We start from the raw sequence: 11,853 nt of genomic DNA, 5'->3' as shown, positions 1-11,853 counted from the left end.
CTTGTGTGTTTGGAGGGGTCAGTTATTACAACTCAGGGGTGTTTCTCAGAACAGAATAGTAGTAAGTACATTTTAAACAAACAGAGAACTATAAAACATGCCTGCCTGATAGATAGATATCCATATCTACACAGACCCCTCTCACCGAGAAGCGCTAGGACACCAACACACACACGCACACACACCAACACACACACACATACACACCAACACGCACACACACACACACACGCACGCACGCACACACACACGCACACACGCACGCACACACACGCGCACATACACACACGCACACAGGCACGCACGCACGCACACACACACTTCACAAACACACACACACGCACACACACACACACACTGCTGAAAATCTGGATGTGTATGTGACAAAAATCGTAATAGTGAGTTTCTCGTGGCAAGGTGCTATTTCTCTTGGGGTTAACACGCGCATATCAACACTCCCAACACACACACACGCACGCACACACACATACACACACACACAAGCAAAAAAAAAAAAATAACATGCCTGGCTGAGTGTGAGGCTTCAAGCTCCCGAATTAATCCATAGATTGTGGGGTGGAGAGTAGGCTCCCCGCAGGGACGTGCCACCCCCCCCGCACCCCAAACTTCGCGCGGCTGCTAGCGTCGGACCTGCGAGCGGAGCGAGCATTATAGCAGACGGTACCGCACATTCTCGCGCTCTACTCGCGCCCCCATCTCACCCATACCCCCCGCACCCCCACCCCCCCGCCCGCCTGATACCGCAGCGCTCAGTACTGGATTCAGCGCACGCTCTCTCTCGCTTTCCCTGCACAAAGCAGCGCACACTTCTCAGATGAGAGAGAGAGAGAGAAAGAGAGAGAGAGCATTAAAAGAGCGAGTCACAACAGCAGAGGGGATCTGGTGTGTGCGTGAGACTCTCGCAACGTGTTTTTGGGCGCACGGAGAGTTTATTTGCTATAGCCATCCTACATTTGGACTCCTGCGATTTAAATCTGATGAGACTTTGAACGATAGATGAAAGGTATGTGAATTTATGTTTTGTGTTGCAGTTTTTATCAGCTTTTCTCCTTTTCCCACTGTAATGATACGAAAAAATAATATTTTTGCCTATATAAGGTTAGAAACGTCACAAATTAACGCAAATGTGTATGTCTTTTGATGAAAACACATAAAGGGTTTAAAGTCATTTAACAGTAATGAACATATCGTGCTATTGATTGTGAATCTCTTCTGCTGCACTTAACAGCTTCCGAAACAGTTATCTTGTGTAATATCTGCTTACCTCACTGATGTGGAAATGACAAAGGTACATTTCGATATGTATAAGTCATTCCTAAATGTGCAAGAAGCCCCTGAGGTCGATCTGTATAGGTAGCTTACTGTCCTTGAGTTCATTTCGAACGCTAAGGGTCAGGCTTCCAATGCGCCTAAGCTGAGAGCTGAAATATTTATCCTGTAAATTCAATGAGGAATAAGTAATAATTATAGAACGATAGGAGCAAAAATGAATAAGGTCATATTTCACTTTGTGCAAAGTGAAGTTTCAGAAAGTTTAACCGCTAAGTGCCTGAGCGTTATGTCCACAGAAGGCGTATCGCTCTTATATATCATATTCCATTTTTAAAATAGCACCGCGTTCACAGCAAACCTGTAGTGACTTTGTGTGACATTCGAGAAGCTTAATCGCATTCCAATTTAAACCTGCGCTAAGCAGTTTTCTCCCTTTGAACCCGGAAAGGGTGTTGAAGTGTTGAACGCTAGGTGCAGAACGGTTTGTGAAGAGGAGAGGTGAAGGCTATTGGCATTACTTCAGCAGGAAAGATAACTCTGAACAGTAGGAGCCAGGGGATAGTATGCACTTGTCTTCTGGGGTCAAGTCATTTGGCAAACCATGGTACCAGCACAGGAAAAACCTGGAAAAAGAGGATAACTTGCATCACTGCTTCCTTATGGGTGAAATTAAAACACATCAGAGTAAAGAATTGTGTCTGCAAATTCCCCTAACATATCTCCTGCAATGTCTAATTGAAAGCTGGAATCAGCTATAAGAGGGTCACTGTATGATTGTGTGCGCGTGTGTGGTGAGCAGGCTATTGTACCGATGTGTTTTTTGTTTGCTTGCCTGCTTGCTTTCTATCAAACACCATCCGCACTTGTATTTACAATGGAATTAATTCCCTGGTTCTGCACCTCTCTGTATTACCACACAAAAAGCTTTGTTCCTCATTCCCCCACGGTGCTCTCTGGTGCTGATGACAGCCCCAACAGAAAGCCTCCGTGGCCCCGTCTGCTCCTGGGAGCTGCAGCGGTTTGGTACATCAATACCTAGGTTACTCCTTTGAGCCTTATTGAGAAGGTCCACCAATCCTGTGAATGTGAGATTAGACATGGCATTCCGTCTGAGCACAAGCTCAGGGGAGCACACGCACAATGGGATATTCCAGCTCTTCATTTGCACAGGCCTTTGTGGAGGTTAAATACTGAAAAGACTGAAGAGCGTGAAAGAGTGAAATAAAAAAAGTGAAATGGAGAGAGAGGTAGATAGAGAGAACAGAGGGCATTTATGTATAACAAGTGATTAAAAAAACAACATTAGGGACCCTGCAGCAATGAAAACTAATGCTAGTCCTTTATAGTAGTGGATTATTGGTTAAGGAAGAAATGATATAATCATTGATCACATACACTTACACTTTATTAGAAACATCTGTCTTGTACCTAGATTCACCTTGTACCTATACTTATTACATTCACAATACAGTACAATATATACAGTACAAACTGGAGCCCTGAATGTGTATTTTTACACATACCAACAGTATGTGCATCTTTTTCCACATACAGATTGTCAGCCACAGTCTTCCTGGTTCATCACTGTCAGTCAGCAGTAAACATCCAGTCAGCAGTTCTCCCGTTGTCAAAAACTAGAGGATGTCTATCACAAAGTGTATGCAAAAAAACAGATGGAAATTGCATTCTAACTGTATACCTATGACATGGTTGTAAAGTGCGTGGTGAATGTATATGTGAATATAATGTAGACTCAATATATTTTTTACACATAAAACATTTAAAATCAAATTTTAACCACAGATTTCAAAACCGTATATCATATACATAAATATTCCTTCCTTTCGTCATCTAGTAACAAGCCAGCTTGCTAAAAAAAAAGCGTAGCACGAGTTCGAAACTCCATAAAAGCAACAGCATTTAATACTGGGCATGGGTAGATCTTTCCTCACTGTCTGCATCTGGATTCTGAAAGCATGCATTAAAAGTTGCTCAGCTCTTCTAGTGGTGAAAGTCCCGCTGAGGTCTTGACTGGATTTCTCTTTGTAGTTACGGTTGGCCCGGGCCATCTTGCCACTGGCACAGTGACTCAGAGCCCCCACACAGGGATTCTAGTTTGTCCTCCTCGTCCTTCTTAGCCGGGGTGATAGCTCTTTAAATGTCACACCAGGATTTCTGACTAGCTGCTTGTCACTTGAGTTGAAATGCAAGGATCTGCGCTTAAAGTTTCAGCAGTACTAGAACTCGCTGCATTGTGGTTAAGGATCTGACATCGACTTTTGGTACCAATAGGCCTATTGCATCCAGCACTCCACACATGACAAAATGAGTTTTAATGTTTTTTTTCTGAATTTAGAAGCTGCTAACGGTGTGAATTTTAACACTGCATCAATGTTCTACACACACTTACACACACGTATTTGTATGTATATATGTGTGTGTGTGTGTGTGTGTGTGTGTGTGTGTGTGTGTGTGTGTGTGTGTGTGTGTGTGTGTGTATTGAATTCCTCACTTTTTCCTGGAAGCTCAGGTTTTGGGTTGTTCCTGGGATCTACTGGAGCCATTCTCCCAGTTTGGGGGTCACAGCCTCCAGTGCTCTGGTTACCACGGGAACCACTGTTGGCTTCACCTTCCACATTTCCAGCTCTTCAGGTATTTTTCGAGCTTTTCATGTTCCTTGTTTCTGATGTTGCTATCACTTGGGATTCTTTATATATGTATGGATATTTATATAAGCTCTGCGTACGGCTTGTAAATTCCCTCATAATCTAATGTAATAATGATTAAAGTAGTACAACATCAAGGGATTAAAATTCATCCAGCAATTTCAGCTGTTTGCAAAAACAGGGAGTGTAAGCATGACTGTGGATGAATCACATGGCATTCTAAGCTTGCCAGGATTTTTCCCAAGAAGGATAAAGAAAGAAAGAAAGAAAGAAAGAAAGAAAGAAAGAAAGAAAGAAAGAAAGAAAGAAAGAAAGAAAGAAAGAAATATAAAGATCAGAGAGATTCAGACTTTATTCAATCATGTACTTCTATCTCATTCCATGTGTTATTGCAGTACAGCCTTGAATTTGTCAAAATGACACAAAGATTAGAAGTACAATGGAATTAGCCATGGTGGAGTTTAGGCGTTGTACTGATATTAACCTTGATAATGGCACAAGGAACAGATGTTTGAACAAGGCTGAGCTTGGGTAAAAGTTTCAGGTATGACTCTTTATATTTGTAAGGGTAATTGTGTTGAACTTGAAAGAAAGGTCTGTCAAGGATATGACATAAATCTTAAAAACAACACAAACCACTGTAACTGTTTCCACTCCCTTTTCAGTCAGGCGGCAACACGTGTAAATGATGCAACAGTGCAGTGGTAATTTAGTGGTGTACCAATGAATCTTCTGAAAAATGTTGACAGTGGTAGTTCTCCAAACCTACGCAACATCTCAACTCTTCAGGGTGCCTTTCTGTATACAGGGATGTTATAAACTTTAATATTCTTACTGAAAAAAACAGCACACTTAGAGGTTATTATGCCCTACATCAGACAAAGAACCAGAGGACCTGGCAATCACTAAAGAAACCTGTGGGATGGAGTGTGAGTTGTTCCAAGTGATAGGCCTTGCTGTGATAGGCCTCCTGGGAGAATTAAGGAATCAGGAGTTAGGATCATCAGAGATTGTTTTAAGGAAAAAAAAGTGAAAATGATATCTAGACATTTACAAAAATACAGCATATTTTATATATGTTCTAATGACAATTAAAACAGATTAAATTAATATGGAAATTATTTATATTTTATAATAATAACTATTAGAATACTTGTAGTCTGAAGCTATATCTAGCATATCCTATACAAGCAAGCTATAAATTATTCTACTGGACTGAAAAACTAAACTGAGAAACAAATAAGACGGTGCTGACTCCATTACTCTTGGATCCTCCAATACTCCTGGATCCTGTATTCAGAGAAAGCAATGGAGCATGAGAGGTGGATGTTCAGTGTGGACTATGCCTTAGGGAGGGTGCAGTTAAAAGCCACTCCAAGTTGAACTTGATGAACTTCGTCAAGTTTATTTTTGTAGTAACTGGGATCCACTTTAACCACAGCTGTGGCACTGGAAGGTTCATACTGTTGAATGAAGTTTTAAGATTTAATTATGCATTTCCCTTACTTTTGCTATCTTCCTTACTCTAAAATAGCTCCTCTGAGGAGTGTCAGCATAGTATCTTTATTCCCAAATCCCACAGGATACTGTAGCGCAGACTTTTATTCTGAAAGATGCTGTGTTTATTTCTCATCTCAAAAACAGAGGCTATATATATAAATCAAATTATTATTATTATTAACCTGCGTGTGTGTGGGTGGGTGTCGGTGTGGATGGGTGCCCTCCTTCTGAGATTCCTTTTGCTTACCCTTCAAGTTTTGCCTAGCCTCTAGCCTGCACATACTCGTAACAGTCTCTCTCACACTGAACATGACAGTGCTGGTTCAGTACTTCTGCTGGCTGCAGGCTTGCTGAAGAGTCTAATGTATATTCAGCAATAAACATGTTCATCCAGTAACTGGGACAGACTGTAAATTCATGAAGTCCCAAAGCATTTCACACGCCAGACTTTGTATACCTACAAATAAGCTGTGGAAACTTAGAAAGGTTATCGTAGAATCAGGCATTTTAAATACAGAGAAATATTTTGCCCTTTTCCGTATTTCCTATGTCTACTTGAGCCTAATACCTTGTTTACTAACATGCAATGTCGAGGATGTAATAAAGGAAGTTTAGTTTTTGCCATGCAAGGGTCTTTATGCAATCATCTGTCAAGATGTAAGAGTGCTCTCCTGGGATGTCTTGAAAGGCTTTGAGTGCGTTGCTGCATCTAGAGAAAAGTCGGGGTGTTCCTGTGGAGAATACAGCTGTAGATGTGCAACGTCCTGCCAAGATGAGCTTTGTCACTGCTTTTGAATGGCTCATGTTAACTCCCCCAGGACACTGTCATCACTCGCTATGTGAAGCTTTCTGGTGATTAGCATAACACTTTTCCTAAGAGCTAAGAGCTTTCCACTTTTCCCGGGTCGATCTTTCCACAAAGGACAGGAGATTGCTTACAGACGCGGCACACTCTTAAAGGACTACTTCACCCAAAAAACTAACACTGGTAAATTCCGACAGGTGGCCGTTGCCTGTTCAGATGGTGCAGTGGCATTTGGGATTGGAGTATTGCTTTAAGTCAGTGCTGCAACATCAAAGCCCTTCCAGTGGAGATATGTGTTGGACTGGCAGGTTGTGATATACATTAGGAAGGCTTCAACAGGACTATATTTATTACCATAACCCTTCTCCATAAACAGGGGAGCTCGGTTTTGGCATTTTTTAAATTCTGCATTGCCTTTCTCCAAACACAGGTCTGTTCCTTTGTTATCGTCTATTTTGCTTATAAAACTTCAGAGGCCAAAGAGATGAGCTGTCCTCTTGCATCAAATTATGCAGATATTTTCCATGCAGTTATCAAACTCCCGACCTTCATCTGGAGCAGCTTTTGCTGCCCATGAAAGGCCATCTGCATAGTCAAGCCATAAACAACCTTGCTGCACACGTGGGATCACCTCATTTTAAGGAATGATGCAGCATAAACAGCCACAGAGCTGTACCTCTAGCACACTCTTGGAGCCTTGCCAGAAGCCTTATGTCTGCGGACTGGTTCAATTGCTCCTCCATTCGGCATTTTTAGATGCCCATTCCTCAACCCTCCCAATGCTGAAGTGTGCTAACTGCACTCAAGAGGGCCAATTTGGTCAGCTTCCCTTTTCTTTGCACCGTGAGCCATGAAATCATTCAAGTACGATTACATCGTTGGCAGAAACGACAAAGGATTTAAATTACAACTTCAAAGACAAAAGGTATATTGGAAGTTACAGACAGTCTGGCTCTCTCATATTGGCCTCCCCTGCACATACAAAAAACAGGTGGTAAATCGATTAGATCATCTGCGCCATACCATGAATTTTCTTTCCCCTTTTTTTCTCCAGGCAGAGGGCTGGAAATTCAAACCGCCCTGGATGTTAGTTTATCAATGTCATCGAGACATCGTGGGGCACTTCGTCTTGGTTTTGGTCTTTGCCCACGGCCGGCACTCCAGCTCGCTTAGTATTCCAAGACGGATTCTCCAGTCGAAGTCCTGCACCTGATATTTTCCAATGCTGATGGGGAACTGCCTGCTTCTGTTGCTCTGGTGCCTCCTGGACAAGAGCTTTATTTCACCCACGCACTCCTCCTCATTTCAAAGCAGGCTGGGAAAAGAGCACCACAGGGGATTGTGGGACCACAGGAGACATGGCGTGGCTGGGCTTCAGAGAGTCAAGCGAGGCTGGGTGTGGAACCAGTTCTTTGTTCTGGAAGAATATATGGGATCTGAGCCACAGTATGTTGGAAAGGTAAACCTCTTAACTTTCATTCTGCTATACAGTTTGCTCCAGTATTTTCTAACCTCATTTTGTTTACTGCTTGAACTAAGTTACAGTTTTCTAAAGGGATCAACCGAGCAGTTTATTTGGTGATAAAAGTGTCAGTGAAGTCTAAATCCTTCAAGCGGTTCAAAAGCACTGCAGAGATGCAGTAAAGGTGTCTGCTCTAAAAGGTTTGGTTTTATTTTTATTCATGATTTTATTTTCTGGTTACTCAACATGACATGTTTTGAATAGGCAGTTTTAGTGTTCATGACTCTCAGTCAGGTGTTGTGTATAGCTGCAAGCAATATTACAGACAAATATCTTTACTGCCTTATTCATCATGAGGTACCATACTTTTTAGTAGTTTCAGCAGGTTTTCTGAGATTTTTATTTTTCCTGTATTAAAAAACTCACATAGTAGAGCATTTTTGCATTATCCTAAAAGATTATAACGTGTCTAGACAATAGAAACACAGATTCTGGATGCAAACGAAGGGTTAACGGAATTTTATACACCTTTATTTGTCCTAAATTAAATGTCAAGGCATACTGCAGAATAGGCTTGATCCTAGCACCTTTAGCTTAAGTGGGATCATGGCTAAATTGAATCGTCTATGGGCAACGTGACCACAGTGGTGGCGGGGGGGAGACTGGTGCAAGCCCTTGGTCACGCACGCCTACGCCACTTCAGAGGCATCTTACCGTCGGGTCCCTCGGCCACCGCCAGTTTAAGAGTTCCTCCAGATGACGCGCAGCAGTGGCTGATTAATCTGATCCGGGAAGAGCCAGCAGAGAGAGGGGATCAAGCTTTAATTGCAGAGATTTCGCCTTGATGGACTAAAGTAAGCTTTAGATTAAAAAAAACAAAACATTTAGGTGTTGATATGAAAGCACCGTTCAGAGATGCAAAGAAGATTGTGGGCCCTTGTGGCTTCATTTCATAAGCTGGCTGCATCACAGAGCAAAAAGGTGTTATGTACAGTTATTGTTTCCTCGTACTGTAGCATGAAGCGAGACTGGGAAAGCACTCTCAAAGTGCATGCTCTCTAATAGATAAGATGGAGATACTGCAAATTTTTGGCAAGCAGGACCTAGAGTTCATGCTTTAACAAAGGTGAAGACCATTTTTGGTACGGAAATGTTTAATTGATTTGTAGGTTTAGGATTATAGATAATAATGACATTGTATATGTCTAAAACCTAGGTTATATTTTCTATAATTATGGTCCCTTCATATACTGTCACATAGTTATCATATATGTCCACCAGTAACTTATACAGATCTATAAGTACCTTGCTTATTAAGGAGCTTTTAAAATTTTAGGAGTTTAATGAAAGGAATGAAAATAAAAGCGACGATAAACGTACACTAACTGGAACAAAAACTAACGTAGCATACAATGACCAGTAAACTGTCGCAGAACCACAAATGGCTTATACAGGATAAACATAACAGCGTAGCAACCCTTAGGTGGTGTGGTGAATGAGGCGCAACACGCACATCCCGAAGAAGGTGTGCTGAGTAACCATAACAAAGGCAAGTGTAACAAAAGATGACAACATAAACGAAGGCACACGCACCCTCACCGTTGTATGGAGGAGGCTACCGGCAGTGTCGGGGGGGGGGCACTGTCACATAATGGTTACATCTGTGTTCTGACTTAAAGCAAGTAAAGGTGACCACAGAACTTCATGCAATTTCTACTGGAAATAAATGCATGTTTTAAAATTTTATTTTTATGTGAGCTGCTTTGAAGCAGATTGGTCTGCAGCAGTTCTTCTTATGATGTACCGGATATTTGAAACATTAAGAAAAGGAGTACAGAAGTAAACTGAGAGAAGCCATGAACTGTGATCAAAGGAGGCACCTCATATGAAGGCTGTAGGAAGCATCTGTCCTCACGCTCCAGAGTTTCTGGCACAAATTTAGTGGTGGTGTGGAAGAAATGGCTTTACCTCCAAAGGAATGCTATTGTGCAGAGATCTTACAAAAATCACTCAAAGAAATTAATTTGACAGTGGCAGTTTGACTAAATGAGAGAAGTGGAATCTTTAAAACATCTCACCACTCAGCTTTAAACACTACGTACCTTGGGTCTGCTTTGACAACAAAAAACATTTGTTTATGTGTTGCTCAACCCATTTGTAACGCGTGGTGGCCTGAGTGACGCAGGGCGAGGGGCAGGACGCACAGACTCCGGCGACCGGGACATACATTTATTTACATTTCACACATATAACGATAACGGCACTCACAAACACTACAAACATTAACACGGACATTAAACGGTTAACATTTAAACACGGACGATAAACGCAAATACTTCTAACAACAAGAAAGGGAACATTGCATCAAGACATTTACGATGTTACATCCACAATGACCAACACTCTGCACACTTCCACACGGGTTTAAATACATACAAACAAACACGGTGCAGGTGTGTGCAGGTGTGGCCACAAACAGATCCTCCCACTACACGTGGCTGGCCAAAGCATGTGACTCGCGGGATGCGAGCGTTCCGTGACATCATTCATATTCCCAACTTGTCATATGTTGAATCTTGGGCAGAACCCTTTGGTATCAGTATCAGAGACAATCAAAGCATCATGTGAAAATATTGTATTGTCTTCGGTAACTAATAAACCAAAATATATGTATAAGTTCCACAGCACAAATATAAGAAGAATAAGCAAATAAAGAATTATATAATAAAGTCTTCAGGCAGGAATGCCACAAATAAACAAAATCGCAGCTAACTAAAAAGATCTCCAAATAATTAACCTGACAAAATGGATACACAAAAAGTGCGGATCATCACTCCTTGGCCTTTTTCTGACCTTCAACATTTCGTGTTCTCTAACCAAATGGCCACTCTGGTAATATTAATCCTTAACATTTAAAAAAACAAAGAGTTAAATCGCATAACTGACCAATCAGACTTGTGCTTCAGGGTCCTCAGATCTACACTGTTTGCACCTACAACTTTGCCTTGGTAATATTGGACACTTTGGTAATAGAAATATCTAACTCTTTGGAATATTGATTAAAACACAAAGCTGACCACATGTATTGCCATGACCTTATCCAGCAGGCTCCTGGAATATTAATTTGATGTGTCCAATGAAAATTAACTTGGCCTATTTTTGGCAAATGGCCAACTGTAGCAAAAGGCCAACCATGTAACCTAGGATCTCCAAACCTTGCAACTTTATCAATAGCTTGTGGATTGTGCATTGTTCCCATGGGTATACAGGACTGTGCTATCAGCAAACATTTGACTCTCCATACCAATGCATACTGATGGATGATTATTAATGTAACAAATAGCAGAGGTCCTAATATAGAACCCTGTGGAACAGAATTAATTTGCACTCATTGAGATCAACCAGACAAATATGGTTTTATCCAGTCTTGTGCTTCCATTTATACAGAGCTAACTATGAAAAAAGTATTTGATGATTTATAGTGTCAAAGGTCTTATGCAGATCAAGACTGCCAATCCCCTGCCCATCCAATTTAGCTTTGATAATTTCAAGGAAATGACAGCATGCTGTTTCAGTCAAATGTTTTTTTTTTCCAAATACATAGTTCATGGGATGTAGTAATCATTTAGAATCAAGATGCGCTATCAGCTGCTCAGCAACTACTTTCTGTAAAGCCTCTGAAACAGCAGGAAGAAAATTAATTGGTCTATAATTACTTACTTCCTGTTTATCAACTGATTTATAAACAGGTGTTACTACTGCAACCTTCAGTGTGCTAGGGAATATGTTTTCCTGAATGGACTTATTTATAATGTAAGTTACTGTAGGTGTTACATTATTTCTATACTTTTTGAGAAAAGGTGTGTCGATTCCAATGTCCTTTGCTTTAGGGTTTGATAATGAGAAAATTTTGTTCCCATTTACTTTACACACATGTTTCAATCTCAGTACTGTTTTGGCACTGTTCAAAATCTGGGGAAAATGCATCTGTGATGAATTCTGACACATCTTTATAACAGAATCAATAAAATAATCATAAAACCATGGACCACCCTAAACTGTTACACTGAAGTGTATAATTAAATTCAAGCTGTATATCACCACTCCTTCAACAATACAAGTTTGTC

General features: G+C 41.1%; 1 protein-coding gene across 1 annotated transcript in view; it reads left to right on the top strand.

Moving 5' to 3' along the window:
- The first annotated feature begins 899 nt into the window (after positions 1-899).
- cdh12a (cadherin 12, type 2a (N-cadherin 2)) overlaps positions 900-11,853 on the top strand; it is a 31,805-nt gene continuing 20,851 nt past the window's right edge. Inside the window, exons 1-3 of the mRNA XM_027001228.2 lie at positions 900-1,024; positions 3,824-3,945; positions 7,319-7,723. Of these exons, the coding sequence (XP_026857029.2) occupies positions 7,487-7,723 (237 nt within the window). The 5' untranslated portion in view covers positions 900-1,024; positions 3,824-3,945; positions 7,319-7,486. The remainder of the gene's footprint in view (positions 1,025-3,823; positions 3,946-7,318; positions 7,724-11,853) is intronic.

The sequence above is a fragment of the Electrophorus electricus genome, chromosome 7 (genome assembly GCF_013358815.1).
Source record: "Electrophorus electricus isolate fEleEle1 chromosome 7, fEleEle1.pri, whole genome shotgun sequence".
NCBI classification, from domain to species: Eukaryota; Metazoa; Chordata; class Actinopteri; order Gymnotiformes; family Gymnotidae; genus Electrophorus; species Electrophorus electricus.
Note: the sequence above shows the minus strand (reverse complement) of the source record. Positions and strands in the feature narration are given on the sequence as shown.